At 42.6% G+C, this 22,296-nt stretch overlaps 1 protein-coding gene across 20 annotated transcripts in view; it reads left to right on the forward strand.

Moving 5' to 3' along the window:
* ADGRL3 (adhesion G protein-coupled receptor L3) overlaps positions 1-22,296 on the forward strand; it is a 1,133,398-nt gene that overhangs the window by 342,797 nt on the left and 768,305 nt on the right. For all 20 annotated transcript variants that reach the window (XM_083179292.1, XM_083179295.1, XM_083179293.1 and 17 more), the window contains one exon: positions 11,467-11,769. In XM_083179292.1, the coding sequence (XP_083035418.1) occupies positions 11,467-11,769 (303 nt within the window). The remainder of the gene's footprint in view (positions 1-11,466; positions 11,770-22,296) is intronic.

The following is a 22,296-nucleotide window of genomic DNA, read 5'->3' on the forward strand; positions in this document are numbered from 1 at the left end:
TAGCAAACATGTTAAATGCCCCCAAATGTCATTTTTCAGAGTGTACCACCCCCACTATCAACGCGAACCCGAAGCGTGGCGAGCGCAGCGAGCCCGTGAGGGGCGGCGGTACGCATCCTATGACCTTTTCATACCCCCACTATCCACGTCAGCATGGAGTTGAGAATAGAAAGTGTGGCGAGCACAGCGAGCGGACACCTGTGAAGCCCGCGAGGGGACGCGTTTACCTGTGAAGGTATCCGCGTGCGCTTGCCACGCTTCGGGCTCGGTGGCTCGCTGCGCTCGCCACACTTTCTATTCTCAGCTCCACGCCGGCGTGGATAGTGGGGGTATGAAAAGGTCGCCGCGCTTCGGGTTCGCATTTATAGTGGGGGTGGTAGACTCTGAAAAATGACATTTGGGGGCATTTAACATGTTTGCTACACATTTCAATGCATTTGGATGCATTTCAGTGCAAAATCGCATGCGATCGCATCGCATGCGATGCGATGCGATTTTTTAGCATGCGATGGACATCGTGGGAGCCGTGATACTCCACAAGTACCTAAATACGTTTAAAATAAGGTTGGATAAACATTTATTGGTTAAAAACATCCACAGGTAATATAAGTAACAATCTGTCTTTAAAATATCGGAACATACTATACAACATGGGATAAACTATTATAAACATACTGTAGGTTGAACTAGATGGACGAAAGTCTTTATTCAGCCTCACCTACTATGTAACTAGGTAACTATGTAGAAATATTTGAACTCTGAACACATTTTACTTAGTTAGAACTGGAACTCGAGGGTCTTCATGAATTATTTAAAGACCATGTAGATTTTCCCGTGAAGGAAATTATGAGGTAACCAAAATTCTTATATTTATCTTGTCTTCAGGACAATGTAGATATGATATCAGAGAATAGTTAGTTAGGTGGGTCAGTTATATCAGCAGGGAGTGACATCTGTTTCTCTCTGAGAAAGGCTTAAGCATGGAGGGAGGGGCTTGGTGCAGCATGGAGTAGCAGCAGCACGCTGTAGCTCCCTCCGTGAATCCTGACTTCCATCCTAAAATGGCCCTGGTGAGGCATTAAAACCCCCAAAAAAAGAACCCTAAGACAGACCCCGGCTGCCGGAGTGAAAATTGTGCGATCAACTCCTACCCGTTTGTAGAGCGAGCAGGCTGGAGAGAGAAAGCCGGCTGAGGACACCACACGCAAGTGAGAACTGAGCTATCCGGGCTGTGTTGCAGCCCGGCGTCCTGGAGGGCGCACATCTAACTTCCGGCAAAGCGTGTATATTCGGCCGGAGGGGACGCGAACGGCCAGCGGCACTGAAGGAGAGAGACAGGTGCGCTGGTGCCCGCTTCCCGCTCCCCTGCCTGAGCTGTGAGCAGAGAGGTCTGCCACATACAGCATCCCTGCCACCGGCGCTGAGGACGGACCCGACAGCATAGGCTGGCATTCGCAGCAAAAAGTCTCCTGCCTGATGTGCCAGACGCCAGGTCCCTGAAGGTGCGAGATCCTGACAGTGTGAGCCAGCCGTGCAGGGGCTTGTTTCCTGATTCCCTGCCCGAGCCAGAACTACAGACAAGTCGCTGCAGCTAAGTAGAGACACGATTCTTGTGCCCTCCATATAAAGACTGTCACCACAGTCAAACAGCGGCAGCTAGAAGAGACTTTTGTACCTTGTGCTCTCCACATTGCCAGGTTGTTCTATATATATTTTTTTTTTTTTTTGGACATTATTTGGCTGGCACAGGCGTTTGGGCAGATTCAAGTGAAGGGTGAAGTTCTGCAAGGACACACTGCAAGGGCATACTGCGCCGAGAGGCAAAGATAAGTCTGGCAGGTCGGCTATAGAGAAATCCCTGTGATCCAAGGAATAGCCCCGGCACTGTGGTCAGCCAGTACAGATAAACCGCAGCAGTTGAAAAAGCCACTTGTTCTATGCCCCTTATATAATAGGTGGCAGGCCGCCCCTTTGGACACTAGTTGGCTAGCCGGCGCTGGTGACTGGGCAGACAGAAGCATAAATCGAACCTCCATAAGGGCACACTGTGCTGAGAGGCATAGAGACGACTGGCTGGGTGGTTGCAGTGAATTTCCCGGGCTCTCGCAGTACAGACGACAGGCTGCCCCACTTGACACGGCCTGGTTGATGCTGGTGGTCGTATAGACACAAGAAAAAGTTGAAACCCTGCAAGAGCACACTGCGCCGAGAGGCAGAGAGACGTCTGGCGCTTGCAGAGAAACCTTTTCCTCCTGAAGAATAACTCAGGTACTGAGCCAGCAATAAACTGTCACACAAGAAAGACAACATACAAGAGAGGTGGGTCTGCCACCAAAGGTACTTGGCTTTTTTTTTCTTTTTTTTCTCAATTTTTTTTGTGCATATTCATCTGGTTTTGCTTATGTTCTCACTTGCTCTCTTTTGCTGCTAAATAAGATAAACGGCGGGCATAAGGTAAAGCCCACCGATAGTATTAAGGCGCACAAAAAAAAAAAATAGGCCAAGTACAGTCAGACGTGTATTTGCTTAGGCAAGACTTGCAGAAAATCCGGGAGAGAGTAACCGAAACAGAAACCCGCATATCACAGTTGGAGGATGATACTTCCCCTTTAAAAAAGAAAATGGATGACTTAGCAACGCAAGTGACATCAGTCCAATCAAAGCTCTCAGATATGGAGGGCAGACTGAGGCAAAATAATGTACGTATAGTAGGCCTCCCAGAGCGAACTGAAGGCACAGATCCAGGAAAATTTGTTGAGGACTGGCTGGTACAATTATTCACCAAGGAAGCATTCTCTCGACAATATATGCTCGACAATATATGCTCCAGGTGGAGCACCTAAGCCTGGAGCCCCTCCAAGAACTTTAATAGTTTGTTTCTTACATTTTAAAGACAGGGACACTGTGCTACGTTTGGCCCGCATCAAAGGTGCTCTGCTGTATGATAACCACCCAGTTTCTTTGTACCCTGACTTTGCCATAGATGTACAGAAGAGCCGCGCTACTTTTACACAGGTCAAACGCAAATTGCGTGACAAGAACATACAGTACTCAATGCAGTTTCCAGCAAGACTGAGAGTAGTCTATGAGAAATCAATTCACTTTTTCACTAGCGCAATAGAAGTGGAAAAATGGATCGAGACGCGACTTTGCTCGAACTGAGCAGCGGGGGTTAATATAACTAAGACTTATACATTTTATTATTTTTTTTTTTATTTTTTTTTTTTGGCTCCACTTAAGCAATAGTCTGTTGGTTCCAGTAGTTAAAGTAGCAGTGCCCATTTGAGGGGCCAGACTGTTGGTTATAGTGGAGAATGAATCCTCTCATGGGAATAATACTAGTATATGTAAATGCATGAAAAATGTATGCCTCGAAGCTCATCCTTGTGTTTTCCTTTTTTTTTTGGCTCCACTTAAGCAATAGTCTGTAGGTTCCAGTAGTTAAAGTAGCAGTACCCATTTGAGGGGCCAGACTGTTGGTTATAGTGGAGAATGAATCCTCTGATGGGAATAATACTAGTATATGTAAATGCATGATATATGTATGCCTCGAAGCCCATCCTTGTGTTTTCTCTTTGTTTTTTGTTTGTTTTTTTTGTTTGTTTTTTTCTCATACATTACCTTTTTATAATGTTAAAGGTCATGATGGTTGATTAAGCTGAGAGTTTATGTGATGAGGTAAACTCTCAGGCTTAAAATAACGATTATGTTTTGATTGGGAACAATGTTTCCATTTTTTCGAGATTAGTAACCTCATTCTTTGGCACCATACAAGTAACAATTGCTAGGCTACAATGGTTAAAGCAACAGTCTTTATTTTGAGGGACTAGATTCTCGGTTATAATAGTAAATGTATCTTTATTGTGTACAAGGCTACTACATGCAATTGCGTGATATATGTACTGATTGGTTTTTGGAAATACTCTTTTTTTATTTATTTATTTTTTTCTCCTCTTTATAATTTTTTTTTTTAAATTTTATTTTTTATTTACTTTATTTATTATCTATATTTATTAAGCTGAAGAGCTTATGTGATGAGGTAAACTCTCAGGCTTAAAATAATTGATTGTTTCTATTTGGAACAATGCTTTTCACTCCATCAGACTTTGACCCCTTTTCCCTTTTTTTTTTCTTTTTTTTTCTTTCTTTCTTTCATGTTGGCTCCTCACCAGGGGAAAAATTATGTATTGAGGGAGCTTCCATCTGCTGCTGATAGAGGTGGAAAAGTATTTTCCCCATCCCCCAAAAGGGTTAGATAGGGAGTATATTTTAAAAGGGAGCTAGGTATTCCTCAGGGCGAGGTTGTACAGGGAGGGTTAGGGTTCTTTTTTAGTTCTTTTTGATTTTTGTTTATTTGGGTCATTAAGAAAAAAGTTACATCTGCAGCACCACAAAGTTAAATTGCCTGTAGATATAACCAGGTTACACATGCCTAATACTATGTCAACTAATAGTGTATTATGACTAAACGTATAAAAGGATTAAATATTATGAGTTGGAATGTCAGGGGTCTTAATAACAGGGTTAAAAGATCCCTAGTGATGTCTCAAATTTGTAAATACTCTGCAGATATAATTTGTTTATCTGAAACGCATCTACATGGAGACAAGGTCAGGGCCCTGAAAAAGCCGTGGATTGGCTCCATGTTTCATTCAACCTTCACCCGGAATGCCAGAGGTGTAACAGTATTGGTAAAAAAAAAACTGTGAATTTTCGTGTTGAAAAAAAGTTTGGTAGATACAAAAGGAAGATATGTATTTCTCAAAGCCATTGTAAATTATAAACCTCTTTACATAATGGCTGTTAATATTCCGCCGCCGTATAATAACGATGTCATGCACGAATTGTTAAGATTTATAGCAAAGTATCCTGAAATTCCTATTTTATGCATGGGAGACTTTAACAATGTTATGTGCAAAAGTGCTGATAGATGGAAGGAGAGTGGAGCAAGAATGCTTATTCCAAATAAGGCTGCCCCTACTCTCTTCTCAAAATTAATAGGAGAAATAGGGTTGATAGACATTTGGAGACAAAGGAATCAAGAAACGCCACAATTCTCATGTTATTCACCCACATACAACACTTATTCAAGAATTGACCTTGCCCTGATATCCCCTATATTAGCCCCCGCAATCACCGATATAAAATATCTGGCACAGGGGATTTCGGACCACTCCCCCATCCTCCTTACCATTGATTTGGCGCTGGACCGTGGCGAAGTGGCCTGGAAATTAAACCCCTTTTGGCTGGAGCTAATGGGCATAGATAAAGGCCTTTCACAAGAATGGGATGGGTATGTCAGGGATAATAGGCAATATCCCAAGATTAATATTAGGCATGATGCTCTAAAAGCCGTGATGAGGGGGACTTTTATTAAAAAGATTGCAGAGATAAAAAAAGAGGCAAGAATGAGGAAGAAGAGATGGTGAAGAAATATCAGCAGCTTGAACAGGAATATATTAGATCCAGCAACGGAAGTGTTAGAACTCAGCTAATAGAAGCTAAACAGGAGTGGGTGGAGTATTTGTATAGCAAGACAAGAAGACAGATGTTGTTCTCTAGGCATAGGCAGTACTATGAATCAGATGTTGGGGGAAGTCAATTGGCCTTTTTGGCTAATAATATAATTTCTAGCGTTAAAAATCCCCAGGGGGTAATATGTTATACAGCAGGGGAAATAGTAGAGGTATTCTCGGGGTACTATTCAGATCTATATGACTCCGCACAGGCACTCGATGAAAAACAAGCAGATGAGTACCTAGGTTTAATAGATATGCCATCACTCTCGGAAGGAGATTCCTATCAGTTGGAAGCCCCGTTTACCAGGGAAGAGGTAGTGCAGGCTATTTCTTCACTCCCAGCTTCAAAGGCTCCTGGAAGGGATGGAATTCCTGCCGAAGTCTATAAAAAAGTTGCAGACTTCTTTGTTCCCTACCTTACGGAATTAATAATACACTATTAGAATGGGGCTCTCTCCCGGCCACTATGTCAGAGGCATTGATTATATTAATAATAAAAAAAGATAAGGATCCCCTACTTCCGGAATCATACAGGCCAATATCCCTGTTAAATACTGATATTAAAATACTGGCTAGAATGCTCGCCACGCGCCTTAATAGAGTAATAACTACAATAGTACATCCAGATCAATCAGGATTCATGCCTGAGAGAACCACATCTCAAAATTTACGCCGTTTATATTACCATTTACAGAGAGGTCAAAGCCTAAGAGTCTGAAGCCTTGGTTGTGTCCTTGGACGCAGCCAAGGCTTTCGATTCAGTAGATTGGAACTACATGTGGGTGGTGCTGCGGAAATTGGCATTCGGCCCCCAATTCATTAAATGGATTCAGTTGCTTTACACAGCTCCAGTGGCAAGGGTCTCTGTAAATGGGTATATTTCAAATTCTTTTAAATTGAAACGGGGCACAAGAAAGGGTTGTCCCCTGTCCCCGGCTTTATTTTCATTAGTTATAGAACCCCTTGCATGCCAGATACGAGCAGATCCAGAAATAAAGGGCATTAAAATAGGGGAAATTGAAGAAGTTATAGCTCTATATGCGGACGATGTGCTGCTTTTTCTCCAAACCCCTACAGCAAACACTGGATGTGGTGAATAAATTTGGGGACTGCTCAGGTTTATGAATAAATTGGGACAAATCAAATAAAATGCCAATATCGGGTTACATACCAGAGGATCAGCAGGTCGCATCCCCATTAAAATGGACTGTGAAAATCAAATATTTAGGTATTTGGATTACCCCCTGTCCAAAGAGCTATGTAGAGCTTAATGTAAAACCAGTAACAGACAAATTTAAAGATCGCATGCACACATGAAAAAAATTACCCATGACATTAACAGGGAGGATAAATATGTTTAAAATGGTAATACAGCCAAAATACCTATATATCTGGCAGAATTCGCCCATATACTTCCAAAGAAAGTGTTTAGCGCGATAGAAAAGTTAGTGATTTCTTTCGTTTGGAAGGATAAGTCGCCGCACATTGCAATTAAAACATTGTATAATTCTAAAAAGCAGGGCGGGCTGGCGCTCCCTAATTTAAGAAACTACTATATGGCAGCACAAGTCGCACATCTCGTGGGCTGGGTTAAAAAATTAGAGGACCCGCTAATACAAGCATATCTTAAAGAACAGATAGGCCAATGGGCTTCCCCACTTGCACTGCTCCTTTCAGGAATTTCTACATATAAACTTCCCCCTATCCTCCGTCAGGCAGTATTAATATGGAGATCTCTACACTCCATAGGCGAATGGACAGGAATAGACATCGAAACACCACTGTGGTTCAATAAAAAATATCCAGGAGTTAGAAAAAATATCTTCTAATAACATATGGTACCAAAACGACATCATAGTTATTAGCCATATTTATGCCAATGGGTTATTCAAGACTTTAGGACAACTACAAGGTGAATATAACCTACCAAAAGAATATTTCTTCAGATACTTACAATTACGACACGCCATCCAAGCCCAATTTGGGGGCCTCGAATTGGCAATATCTGAATCCCCGATAAAAAAAATGATCCAAAGCTTGGGTAATAGAGGCAGGGTATCTCGTCTATATAATAATCTAAACGTATGCCAACTCGAATTCCCACTGGAGAAATTAAAAATGAAATGGGAAATGGGATTTGGGTCCAATAAGGAGGGAAGACTGGAAAGCTGTATTGGGGTCTATTAAATGGGCAACTTCATCGGTTAGATACCAGCAAATACATTATTTCCTGCTTCATAGAATATATCGCACTCCAGCGGGTTTATATAAGGCTGGACTAAGGGAGGATGATAGATGCCCGAGATGTAAGACAAACGAAGCTGACTTCCTCCATATGATATGGGCTTGCCCTAAAGTTTATTCCTTTTGGGAAAAAGTGTGGAATGACATCAAGCTGTCATCATTCTTAATAACCCATCTGGATCCTAGAGTTTGTCTCTTGGGCCTAGAGATAAGAGGGGACCGCACACCAATGCTCTACTCTTATGTTACTAGTTTGATTACAATGGCGAAAGTTGCCATAGCTCGAGTATGGTTTTCAACTAAAACCCCAGCGCTGGCAGGGTGGAGAGCATTGGTTACAGACACAGTGAAACATGAAAAACATATGTTCTATACAAGAAATACAAAGAAAAAATTCCATGATAAATGGGACAGATGGCGGGATCACTACATAACCTGGCAAGAGGGGGAGGAGATAAATACTCAAGTAAACCCCTGCTAAGCATGTAAGAAACAATTGACCAGCACAAGGGAAAAAATAGGTAATGTATAGACCACTGTACACATATCATAATATGTACACACTTAAAGGGAGAGGATGTGGGGAAGGGGGGTAGAGGGAGGGAGGGTAGGGAAAAGTGCGACCCAGATGAGGGATCTTTTCACAAACTAAAATGAGCACCATAACGACAATCACATTCTTTAATCAGTTTATGAATGATTGGTAAAAGTAAATGTATTGCACAAATTATACATAGGTATTTTAAATAAGTAAAATATAGGCACGGCTATTAGCCCATTAAAGTATGTCAATGCATAACACTCAACTAATAGGTCACTAACGAAAAAATAAAATAGGTCAGTTTCATGCATGCAGAGCAGGAGATGAGAACAGGCGATAGGGAAAGCGGAAGTGAAAAGAAAGGACAACAAACAAAAAAAAACAGTGACCCAAATGTGGTTATCTCTGAGCCTTTAAGGGTTTCTGGGAGGCCGATCACCCGGACATATTACGTCTCGCACGATTCTCAATTTCATCGAGTTTGTTCCATAATTGCATGTTCTCTTTCTGTATTCTGATAATGTCCCGCTGTGCTAATTGCACATCATGACACACTGCTTCTATTTTAGTCTCATTGTCAGAGACTCTGCTTGTGAGATGCTGCAGTCTGCCACTGCTTTTGATAACAGGGGAGTCATTGTGGCTTTTATTGCAGCCACTATTTCATTATATGGTCAGGGGTTGGGGTGTGCATCTGTACCTGTGTATCCGGCAGCTTCTGTTCTGGATTAAGGGGAGCTGTGGCAGCGTCGGGCACCATCTTGGATTCAGCCAGGCGTTTCTCTGGCCGTTGCTGCTGCAGCTTCTGGCTGCCCGTGTGGGAGAAGAATTTCTCCATTTGGTGTAGAGGTGCCTCAGCGGGTATTATGCTGCGGTCAGATTTCGGGCTGGGGGACAGCCCAGATAGTGGGTGAGTCGGTCCGTGTGCGGAGCGGCTGTATCAAGCTGCTGCCCACGTGAGACCGGAAGCGGAAGTATTATTGCTCTCCATTTTATCACTTTTGAAGCTTAGTGCATCTAGCCCTTTATGGTTTTATTTACTCTTGGGGAATAAAAAATTCCGGGATTGTATTAATTGCATGAATGCATTAACTGATACTAGTGGAAAAAGTGTTACTGAGGACAAGGGAAAAGCAAAACTGTTAAATGAGTTCTTCTCATCAGTATTTACTAAGGGAGAGCAGACTGTGGAACGAACATTTACCACAAACGGGACAAATAAGCCAGATCTCATTGTGGATTTCACGCCGAAAGAATTAATACTGAGGCTAAGCGAACTCAAAACAAATAAGTCACCAGGGCCAGATGGGATTCATCCGAGGGTATTAATGGAATTAAGGGATGAACTAGCTACCCCCCTACATTATATCTTTAGCAAGTCACTATCGTCAGGTATAGTACCAAAAGATTGGAGAATAGCAGAGGTAGTGCCAATATTCAAAAAAGGAAAAAAGGAAGATCCCGCTAATTACAGACCCGTTAGTTTAACATCAATTGTGGGTAAACTATTTGAAGGATTTTTAAGGGATGGTATCCAGGAATATTTAGATCATCACCTTCTACTCAGTACTAACCAACATGGGTTCGTGAAAAATCGTTCATGCCAAACTAATCTACTAGGGTTCTATGAAGAGGTTAGCAAAAACCTCGATAATGGAAATGCTGTAGATGTGATTTTCCTAGATTTTGCTAAAGCATTTGATACTGTCCCACACAAGAGATTGATTAATAAAATGGAGAACCTAGGATTGGGTGAAAATATCTGCAGATGGGTAGGGAATTGGCTATGTAATAGAGAACAAAGAGTGGTTGTGAATGGTGCCGTATCAGATATGATACCGGTACTAAGTGGCGTGCCCCAGGGTTCGGTTTTGGGGCCCATTTTGTTTAACATTTTTATTAACGATATTGGGATAGGGTTACTCAGCAATGTATCCATCTTTGCGGACGATACAAAACTTAGCAAAGTCATCAAATCACCAGAAGATGTCACCATGCTTCAAAATGATCTTGCAATTCTAGATGAGTGGGCAAAAAAATGGAAGATGAGGTTCAATGTAGATAAATGTAAGGTTATGCACCTTGGGAGACACAACCAGTGTGCAAGTTACAACCTTAGCGGAGAGGAACTGGGTAATTCCATACTTGAAAAGGATCTAGGAGTCCAAATAGACAGCAATCTAGGATGTAGTGCCCATTGTAATGTAGCTACAAAAAAGGCCAACAAAATTCTGGCATGTATTAAGAGGGGAATGGAAACTAGGGACTCAAGGGTAATTATGCCACTATATAAAGCATTGGTGAGACCTCACCTAGAGTACGGAGTACAGTTCTGGGCCCCACACTATAAAAAGGACATCATAGAATTAGAAAAAGTCCAAAGGCGAGCAACAAAGCTTATTAGGGGAATGGAGAATTTAAGCTACGGGGAGAGATTAAGCAATTTGGGACTATTTACATTAGAAAAGAGACGTTTAAGGGGGGACATGCTCAACATGTACAAGTATATCAAGGGCCAATATAAGGAACTGTCACACACCCTATTTTCTACTAGAAAGGAATCTAGGACGCGAGGGCATGAGTATAGATTAGAAGAAAAAAGATTTCATTCAGCTAGTAGAAAGAATTTCTTTACGGTCAGAACAGTCAAACTCTGGAACTCTCTTCCCAGAGAGGTGGTAACGGCTGGCTCATTAAATGCGTTCAAGGCAAAGTTGGACAAACATTTACTGGAGAAAAACATCCATGGGTACAAATAAGAAATATAATTTGTCTGTAAAATACCAGAACCAACCAAATCAGCAATGGATATCTATACCAGGTTGAACTAGATGGACGCAAGTCTTTTTTCAGCCTTACCTACTATGTAACTATGTAATGTGAAGGGAATAAATGAAAAACATTATTTTGTTCTTTCCTTTTCTGGGAAGATGTTCACAAACTAAAATGTTTTCTTCTTGTAAAGCCTATAAAATGAAATTGATTTTACCTGTTACCCAAAGAAAGCTCTATTTGCCCATATATGAATTTACTTGCTATGTATTTAAATGCTATTTATGGTGAAATTTCATGACAAAAACTCTCTGGCAGTTCATTTTGGAGGTGATCATCATTAGTTTGCTGTTGAGAGCATTGCTTATTCATTGTTTTCCTTTGTTTTAGAGCTGTATCCATCCAGACAATATACTATAGCTAGTACAACAGTTACTACTACAACACACTGGATTACTACTACAACCACAGGGAAAACAACTTCTGTATCCATTTTAACCCATCAGAACACAACTACATTACCTCCTACAATTGAAATTTCTGCTGATGTTACTACCCAGTCCTCATCATTTTCATCACAATTACCAGCGGTTGGTACAGAGAGTTGTGAAGCAGTGGAAGCTCGTGAGATCATGTGGTTCAAGACTCGACAAGGACAAACAGCAAAACAGCCATGTCCTATAGGCACAGTTGGTAAGTTTTTAATTCTTACTGTTATTCCCAAAGTATTGCTAATATTTAGGAAAAAAGCATGTTCGTAGAGGTATTTTTGCAAATAAGGATACGTCAGTGTTTGTGTTGTGATAAAGGTACAAGTTGACCAAAGCACAAATATGTTTTCTGCAATTAATTATTAAGTCATTTTATGAAACTCTAACAATGTTATTTAAGATATAAATAAGAAAACATGATCTTAAGAATAAACATTAAATTAAAAATGCTAAGGCCAGAACATTGTACCCCAAAACATATGTCGCTTATAGTTTTACCTTTTACCATTTTTCGAATGCAATATGATTAAACACTAGAAACTTGGGAGGAAATTCATTAAGATTGGCAGCATCTGTCGATTAGCAACTCAGCTGGTTACGAACAGGATAGAGCCTGTTTACTTTTCAAAAATGCAGCTTATTTACTAAACTGCTGTGTTCCTAGGAAAAAGTCAAAAATTGTCTAGAGTTCTCATGCATTAAAAGAAGCAGCACCGGGCTCTTGGACCGGTCCTGGTTCCAAAAATATGATGGACAAAAGATGTAGGGGTCACTGCAGATTTTAAAAACCAGCACCAGGGTCTACTAGTTTCCAAGGTAATGCCACAGCTGGTGGACACATTTATAGTTGTCCCTGTGGTAGTTGTATTACTGCAGAGCTAGTCAACCCTGGCTATGGTTCCAGGGCTGAAGCTTCTGGGTGGTAGGTGCTGGGTTGATATTCTTAGTGTAATATGGATTAAATAGTGTGTTTTCCTGCAGCTGGATATGCTTTGAAGGGGAGCCCACACAGGTTTTTATTTTTTATTTTATTCTAACCATTTCTTTAAATTTACATACAGAAGCACTGTACAGAACTCACTAATCCATGCATGCTTCTGTAAACTTTGCTGCCAAAAGATACAGTAGTCTATTTGCCATCCATATTTTGAGGTGAATTATGGCCGACTTTGCTCATACATGAATGTTAGTAAATTTTTATGATGTCCTCTTGCCTATGGAAAGTCCTGCCGGTTTAACCGATGGTCTGTTGTTTTCTACTGTGATTTTCATTAGCAAAATCGTCCAATTTTTCTGTTTAGTAAATTCTGATGTGAGATTCCCATCATGGCTTTGGGGAAACGTCCATGATCGTGAAGCCACGCCCCAATTTTGCTGCTGAAGGGGCATGGCAAGTGCTCTAATAACCATGCCCCCAGTCTCCTGTGAATAGGACGATGTGTGCATACACACAGAGTCTACTCACTGCTGTGACAGGGGGACTGGCAACTGCCCCCACACTGTGGGACACTACCGACCCAGATGAGATGTGGGACAGTCACAAAAAATCATGTCTGTCCCACGGAAATAGGGACAGCTGGGAGGTATGTTACAGTGTAGTTTTATGGAGAAAGGAAATCCTGTTTGATCCTTTAAAATGGAAATTAGGTAAATTTCCTGTATCACTTATCACCTGGCCTGTAGAGAGAGTGAGTGAGCAGTGGCATGGACCGAGTCAGTGACATGCAGTAAAGTAAATGGGGAGGCATAGGTTAGTATGAGAGACAGATTTACACACACAATGGGATCCACTGCCATCTATGTCCATAATAGGATTAAGTCAGTAATTGGATTACTCTGCTAATCCCCTACTCTATTGTTCTCTGTATTGTATTGCAGCTGAGAACAATAGAATAGCCATGGCTAGCCATGGTGAGCCATGGCCAAAGGAACAAAGATGAAACTGGCTCCTACTGTATATGAATCCAAGGGTTCATGTTGGATGCGTGCATTATATATCAGTACTGCTTGGTTAGTTGGGCAGATAAACTTTACTTATGGTACTCCAATATGCTCTAGAGTTTTGACTATAAAATATTTAGAATAATAAAAAAAAGATATTTAGAAAATACAGTATGCATATTTCTTAGCATTTTTACAAAACTCTGGAATGTACTGTAGTATTACAGGAGAGGCTCTGTCAGTTTAAAGCCCCTATCTCACAGCAAACTCGCTGACAAACCAATGAGTGTCTGATGCAGTGGTAATTGGTAGAAATTATATTGGCTTGTACTGTAAGTGTATGTTTTCAACTGCATTCAAGAGGCAGGTACACTCCTACACATTTGAAAATATCATTCTTCAAGAAGACCTTCCCTTTAGTACTAGCTTCTGGTTACTTAATCTTATTCACAGACCATACTCTACATATAAAAAGAACTTATTACGCCACCTCCTTAGTGCATCCAAAGCAGTGATTCCTGTACATTGGAAATCCAATACCACTCCTTATATGCAAGAGTGGTGCAATTGTGTTGACCATTACATGGTCATGGACGACCTTATTTCTTCATTAGATTCTAAACGCCTAACCTTTACCACAACTTGGTTGTCCTGTCTGACCATCAAGGAGTCGGAACACTATAAACTGTTAACTTAATTCACTTATTGATATATCTCACAAACACAGCTTTTTTCTCAATATCCAACGTCTGGGTACTCAGGAGGCCGTAGCCCCCTTTTCTATTTTCTTCTTTCCATGATTCTCTGCCCCCTTTTCTCTTTATGACTTTGTTCTTTCTGTCCCTCTTCACAAATAATAATTCATTCCTATATTTATATGGCTTTTTGTGTTAGAACTTCTAAGTTACTCATACGTATATCTTGTACAGATTGCTCTGACATGTGTAATTGACTATACGCAAATTTCTGTTTATTTGATTGCTGTACACGGAAAGTCCTTAGTTTGTGTCTTTTTCTGTTAAACTCAATAAAAATCTTATTTGCAAAAAAATTGCATTCAATGGACCTAGGTTTTACATTATTTTGTGCATAAAGAGGACTTTTTCTGTATATGACCTTTCTACAGGCCTGCAAGAAGGATAAGTTATGTTATTCTTGGAGACAAGAAATAAGATAACAATCTTGTACCAGTCATAAAAAGATCTTTGTACCTCCCAATTAACCAGATCTCTTAAGACCATTTTGCCTCTGAAAAGGATATTTGCCGTGATGTCATATTTATTTATTTATTTATTTATTTATTAACAGGTTCTTATATAGCACACACATATTACGCAGCGCTTTACAGGGCATAAGTATGAGCAAAAACACATAACGAATTACAGAACAAGACAGTTTAGGACAAGTACATGGTTAATATGCATCAGGGGACAGGACACTGAAGCAATCATCCGGGTGGCAGTGGTTTATATATTCTAAGAAAGGCACATGAGGAGAGGGCCCTGCTTGTGAGAGCTTACATTCTAAAGGGGAGGGTAGACAGACAGGGGGAAAGAAGTGAGCATAAACAGGTTAGGATGAGAGATGGTCGGGTTTTATGCAGGAGGGTGGGAAGAGGTCAGCTTAGTCTTTGATATTTTAAGTCTAAAAAAGCGCTGGGTCATCCAAGAGTAGATAGCAGAGAGACAGTTGGAGATATGAGTAAGGATAGAGGGAGAGAGATCAGGAAAGGAGCAGTAGATTTCAGTATTATCAGCATAGATGTGATAGTGGAAGTCAAGTGAGCAAATAAGCTCACCCAGAGAGGACGTATAGAGATAGAGAAGAGGGCCAAGAATAAAATGTTGGGAGACACCTACTATCAATGTAAGAGCAGGATAGGTGAAGTCAATAGAGGTACAGATGGGCATTTTCAAAACTGACAGTGCAAATACAAGCATTAACAGTGATAGTAAAAGTTGTTTGCAGATGTAAAAATTATGATATTATGGTTGAATAGCCAGATTAAGCAGCCAGGAGTAGTATGTTGTGAGAATGAATTGAACTCACTCAAAGCAGTCTTAGGTTTTCTCAGTTGTTGTTTTCTGTCCTTCTGGTTCACTTCAGTGTAACGCCAGTATAACGCTGCAGTTATATTTAAATTATGCCACACTTTAAAAAGGATGCACGTCAAAACTATTATGCAAACAGCTAAACCATGCACACAGCCTATACGGCCCACAGCCCACATACTTTATATTAAAGCAGCAATCGTTTACAAGGCATGGTTTTGCCTTTGAAATGATTGTAACTTTAAGAAAAAGTCAGCATTTGTTTGACACATCCGATGAACTTGGACTGTGTTACATCCTAACGTTTGTGTCTGTTTAGACAACCCACCTCCCCTATCAGTAGGGAGATAGCATAAAAAGGGAAAAGAAGAAAGAGTAGAAAGAGTGTCCTATCATGGGTGCACCACAAAAGATAAGATAAAATATAACCTTTATTAGTATTTTCTAAAAGGCTGCGAAAGTATTAAAAAACATGAAACATACAAAGGTGGGGTTACACACTTTAAAACAAAGGTGGCAGGCAGGTGTTGCTGAAAATTGATTTGTTATAACGTGTGGTGATTGTACAATGTGTGGCTTCCCAATTCTGTGCGGTGGATCTATAATCAGTAGAATCTCTACCTGCTGACAGAACTAAATACTGGGTGCCATGAGGAACTGGGTCAGCAGACCTCTAGTTGCTCGACCTATTCTCAGACCTCACAACAATTGTACTGCCACTGACACATGAATGTGAGGTGCTGTGTATAGTAGATCACAGTCACCTCCTAGCTGTATCAGGTCTAACTCTTTAGGGGTGTCTTCTCTGTAAAATTTCAGAGACCTCAACCCCGGGAGACCGTAAGGCAGTAGCCAGATATAAACAGCTATTCGTACAATCACTGGGGTAGGGTGTATCCCTGTCAAAAGATCATGGGGACTATATCTACCAGCGATTGCTCCCAGATGTGGGGTGTCAGTGAATGAGAGAGCCCCAAACGTGGGGTGTATTCGCTGCAGCACAAGTGTGAGTTAGAGCCCTTACAAGGGCTTCCAGGACATCACACTGAGGTACATATAATCAAAATGCAGTGTAAAGAAAATAACAAAACAGCAGCACTACTGCCTGCACATCACTAGCCGGCACGCGCTTCGCAGTAAAGCTTCTTCAGGGCCAACCTGCCTGAGTTCCTGTGAGGGTTTAAATACCCCATACTGTAATTCTGTGTCCAATCATGGCTCCGATCGCATGACTCGCCTCCGGCGCGTGTGTATTGCATCCGCCAATCATATGAGAGTGAGGGAGCGTCATAGGAGCATGTCATCGCGTTTGCCGGGACATGTCATCGCGTCCCTGGTGCTGGAGTACGCCATGCTTGCGTAGCGGGTGTTATGGTAACCTTATGTCAACTATAGTGTGCTCCCTATTGGTGCTGCTGTTAGGGGCGCGTCCTCACAGCGTATCATCGCGTCTTTTGAACACGTGATCTCATGTCTGGGGCATAGTGACGCCCCGATCGCGTCACGGTTGTCATAGTTTCATTTGTTGTTGCGGACGCATCTCGGACATGGGCCCGGAGGTTTCGCTAACAGTACTGTGTTATAGTATGAAACTATGGGAGATGCAGTAATAAGGTGAGTGACGGCAAGTGAGTCCAGTGTATTGGTTCACTCTGTGGCTCGAATTTGCTGACAAGATCCTCTTGGTATATGTATTGGATTTTCATTAACACAGATAACCGTGCTTGGCTTGCACTGTTATTATTGTGGTCATGGCGATAGATCTGATCGGGTGAGGTTACCATAAATAAGGGCCTTATTCTGGTCTGTGCGTACTTTCCCGAATTCTTACAGATGGCGTTTTTTAGCCGTCTGCGCATGCGTGGGCAACGCTATGCGCATGTGCCACGCATGGTCTCCGTACTTGTTCTCACTTATACCGTACAGAAATGTGCACCGCAATCACTCGGGAAATATGGGCGTATTATGGGCGTCATTCGGAACTACACAGGGGCGTAGTTTCAAAGTGGGCTAAACTGGGCGTAAACATGGGCGGACACGAGGGAGTGCACTCATTCTGGTAGGCGTGCATTCGGACAGCACACCGAATGCACGCGAACCAAAAGGCTAGAAATATGCGGTGTTCATAAGCAAGTATTGCTTTGCGGACACCACTCGGTCATGCACTAGGCAATCGGAACGCCTAATCAGTACGGGCGCACCTCAACCAATGTCAGCTGAACACAATACAATCCACTCCTTTACTCATTAATTACACACTTGTCAGTGCTTCAATTGGAACCATTGCAGCTTAAATGGACCATTACTAAACACACAAATATATGCTGCAGTTTGGACACACATTTACACTGCAACCAATGGACAGAACTTACTATCACTAATAGAAATATACATGTCACTTCTACATTTAACAATTAAACCATACATTTGGGGATCAAAATATAAATTTATTAAAATAACTTAAAACAGAAAATGGGAAAAGCATGTTTTTCGACACATGTAACAAATTAAAAGGTACAATGCCAGGAATGTACATATAGAAAACAAAATAAAAACATGTATTCTTGACATACATAGCCACAGCAGAATCATTAGGAACACATCAGGTGGCTTCACAACAAAAGTATAGCACCAACACTTCAAGTACAGCAGACAGTAATGGTACCCGAAAGAGGCCAACAGGGGAACCAAACAAGACATTCGAACCGAGGGCAAATGTGGGTACCCTCTGCACGGGATTGGACACAGGAAGCTGACACACACAGCTAAATGAAAGATTTGGGAAGACATAAGGGTGGAGATTAATGCGGACACAAGTTCATTTGCGGGCACTCGTTTGGCCCTGGTAGGCTCCTTGCCACGTGCAGCAGCTCTTCGGCCACGGCCACGTTGGGATGGTGGCCCAGGTGGAGCAGATGCTGGTGAGGGGGGGGGGGATGGTGTTCCCCCTCTGCCAGCAGGGAGTGCTGCTGGTGGGAATGCACCAGAAACGGATGACAATAGGGCCCTATTGCTGGAAACTAGCTCCACCATAAGCTCATTATGGTGGAGGAGGAGGTCATTTTGGCGCAGGGCTTGATCTGCCAGCACCTGCAGGCTTGCAGCTATGGACTGCTGGGTGCCAGCCATGGCCTGCTGGGCCTCAGCAATAGCCTGCAGGCTCCCAGATATTGTCTGCTAGGTGCTGACCAAACCCTGCATGACCTCCTTGGTCCTACACATCCGCTCTGATGCTAAGTCTCCCTGCTGGTGAATCTGCCCAAGCACCTGCACCCACCTGTGGTACTCCGGTTCGGCCGGTGGCTGCTGCTGCTGCACATGCCTGCCACTGGTGGCAGGTGGCACAGACTCTTCAACCTCCTCAAGAGATTCTTGACCAAGCGGTGGGGATGCTGGTGAAAGAGAAAATTACAATTACAACACATTCCAAGCAAATTAGTACCAACTACTTATGCCATGGCAAATACTTACCTTCAACAAAAGCAGCAAAGACTTCCGCTGGGGCCTCGCTATCCATGTTGCTCACCCCCCGGACCTCCTCTACTGCAATACAGCACTCGGCCATCTCCTCCAGGGGGGTGAGCTTCAGCCGGCCTGGCATGGGGCCAGCCCCAGAGGTGTGGCTGTGTTCCCACTGTTTGGTCAGTTTCTTCTTGAGGTTGGTTTTGAAGTCGTGCCACCTGCAATCAAAGTTTACATATTACTACATGTCACTCCTGATGTTTGCTGTAGCACCCATTGCAATCTGCATCAGATTACAACATGTGCTTCATTACACAAAACTAACATTATATTAAAATATAAAACCAACCCTTAGAAGATACACTCACACTCACCCTACAATAACTATTGACTAAATGACATGGCAATCATGTCTGTGGCTCCAAGCAACGTGACGGACCATTTACCAACTCCATCTAACATCTAATGTAAACATTACTGGTATTGTACTGCTCAAATGTAACACACATGAACTTGCCTCTTCTTAACGTGCTCCGCCTCACGAACTTGTGGAGCTACCGCATTAATCTCCACAGTTATGTCCTCCCAAATCTTCCATCGCCTTGTGTGTGTCAACCTGTCCTGTGGACACTCGATCCAATCCCGTGTGCGGGGTACCAGTATGGCAAGCTCCTGTGGTTCGTTTGCCATGTTTCTGCTGCTTGGTTCCTCCATTGGCCTATTTCGGCCACGGCCACCTGTCACTGTACTTGAAGTGCTGGCCAGGCTACTCTGTTGGGAAGCCACCTGTTGTGTTCCCAATGATTCTGCTGAGGCAGAAGATGGGCCAGCTGCAGATTGGGCTGATGTGGATGGCCCAGCTGCCTGCTCTTCTCCCACTGGCTGGTCTGTGTTGAGGGGCACATAGGAGGTTCTGGAGTCCAGGCGGGCAAACAGTTCCTGGCACTCCTGGTCTCCCTCAGATTGAGATCCAGCAATGTTTGCAACAACTTTTTGCCTTTCTATCACACCTTTAAATACTATTTCTGTAATTGGCGTACATCAGCGACACCCTGCGTTACGTGCGGCAGCGTTACGTACGGCAGCGTATGCCGTGCTGTTTGTGTGGCGCATAGGCCACGCCCATAGTAGCGGCAATTCGATTGTGTAAAACCTGGCATACCTTCAAAGTCTAATTTAGGTGAACTGTTGTAAGATTTGCTATAATGGACACCTCCAACGTTATGAAATCATAAATGCTATCTGTGAATGTTCATTAGTACTGTGCTATTGTTGAGATTGTCCTAAAAATGTAAGTAACCCAATCCATTTGGAAATCCAGGCCACAAGTCATGCAATAGTCATCACTGATGTCATGCACAACACATGTGATAGGCCTATAAATAGTGGTTTGCGGCTAGATTCATTTGTCTCCAGATCTGTATTGTGCCAGGGTCTAAGGTAAGCTCTCCCATGGTCATTGTAGAGATGATATACATTAACAATGTAAGGGTATTAATGTATGCACCATTGGTTCATTGATTACAGATTTTTTGGTCAGCAAAGGCTTGTTAGCATTAATGAATCATGTTACCTTGCCACCATATAACTCACAGGTGTTAAACCAGTGTGCCACCATATATTGTTGAACTACATGTCCCAGCAATAGTTGAAATGTGTCATACTTCAATGTGAAATACTGTTACAATTCACAATGGAGGTTATTCATGTTACAACATTCCCTTTCACACCATCAGAAGGCACACACTTTGCTGTGCCATGCATTTGCAACCAACATATTCTTTCCATTTGACATACATGTGTCAGACTACATGATTTATTGATCAATTTTTCAAAACTAAAATACTGAATTAGTGTTTAGTTGTTACATGTTTTCGAGATATTTGTGTTTAAAAAGTTGTGTGGTGAGGTAATAATATTGTTACATCATTGTAGATTATTATGGATATTCGGGACTTCACTGGGCGGCCGTCTATTGTACGTATGGATTCATCTAATGAGACAAATTTTTGGGATGACCATTCTTTGCATAGGTGCTTCATTATTTATGATAATTTCATTGTAGGTTGCTGAAGCAATGATGGACTTCATGGCTAATAGCCTAAGGGCACTTGCGGCTCACCCCACTCGTCGCCCAAGGAGGCCAGGACGTGCAAGAATCTTTCGCACATGGGTGACACTCTTTGGGATGCCCGATGATGAGGTACTTACTAGGTACCGGTTACCCCCACATGTAATTCTAGATATTCTCTCTTTAATTGAGAGTGATCTAGAACCTCTTCATGGGCTCACGACGGCAATTCCACCTCACACTCAGCTGCTGGCGGTCTTGCATTTCTGCGCCTCAGGATAATTCCAACAAGTAGTGGCAGTACTTGCTGGAATATCTCAGCCTGCTTTCAACAGAATCCTGAGGCGTGTGACGTCAGCCATGTTTAGGCGCAAGGGGCACTTCATGGCCATGTCTTTTGCCCAAGAGACCCTTCACAGAAGCCAGCAGGCATTCCATCAAATTGCTGGCTTTCCTAATGTGATAGGGGCTGTGGATGGCACCCATGTACCATTTGTGCCTCCATCACGAAGTGAGAAGATCTATAGGAACCGAAAATTGTTCCACTCACTTAACGTGATGGTGGTATGTGGCCCATCCATGGAAATTCTCGCCTTCAACTCGAAGTTTCCCGGAAGTGCCCATGACTCTCATGTTATCCGACAAACCAGAATTTGGCAGAGACTCCAAGAGCTTGAAGGCCGTGATGCGTGGGTTCTGGGTGACTCCGGTTACCCATGTACGCCCTGGCTACTTACGCCATACAGCTCCCCAGCACCAGGCCCACAGGAGGCATTCAATAGGGCGCATGTTGCCACCAGGCAAGTGGTGGAGCGCTCAATTGGCCTGTTAAAGGGTCGATTTAGAGTGCTCCACCGCACTGGTGGTGACTTACAGTATGCGCCTGAAATGGTGTCGAGGATTGTGGGCTTGTGTGTATGCTTTCACAACATAGCTGTGCGGCGTGAGATACCCTTTGATGAGTGGGAGGTTCCATCTGAGCCGCAAGATCCACCCCTGCGCCCATCCCGCTCCCCAGAAAGCCGTCGTGGATACCAGCTGCGGGACTCTGTGGCCCAGAGATTCTTCAGGTACATTTTTGAATGTTGCACAGACCAACCCAATTTCAGATCAATTACACCCATCATGGTGGAAAATGATGTTAATTTTGTGTCCTCCAAATTAAACATTAGCCAGCATGGCCTCTTAATGCCAATATCAATAG

The sequence above is a fragment of the Crinia signifera genome, chromosome 1 (genome assembly GCF_055691185.1).
Source record: "Crinia signifera chromosome 1, ASM5569118v1, whole genome shotgun sequence".
Lineage (NCBI taxonomy): Eukaryota > Metazoa > Chordata > Amphibia > Anura > Myobatrachidae > Crinia > Crinia signifera.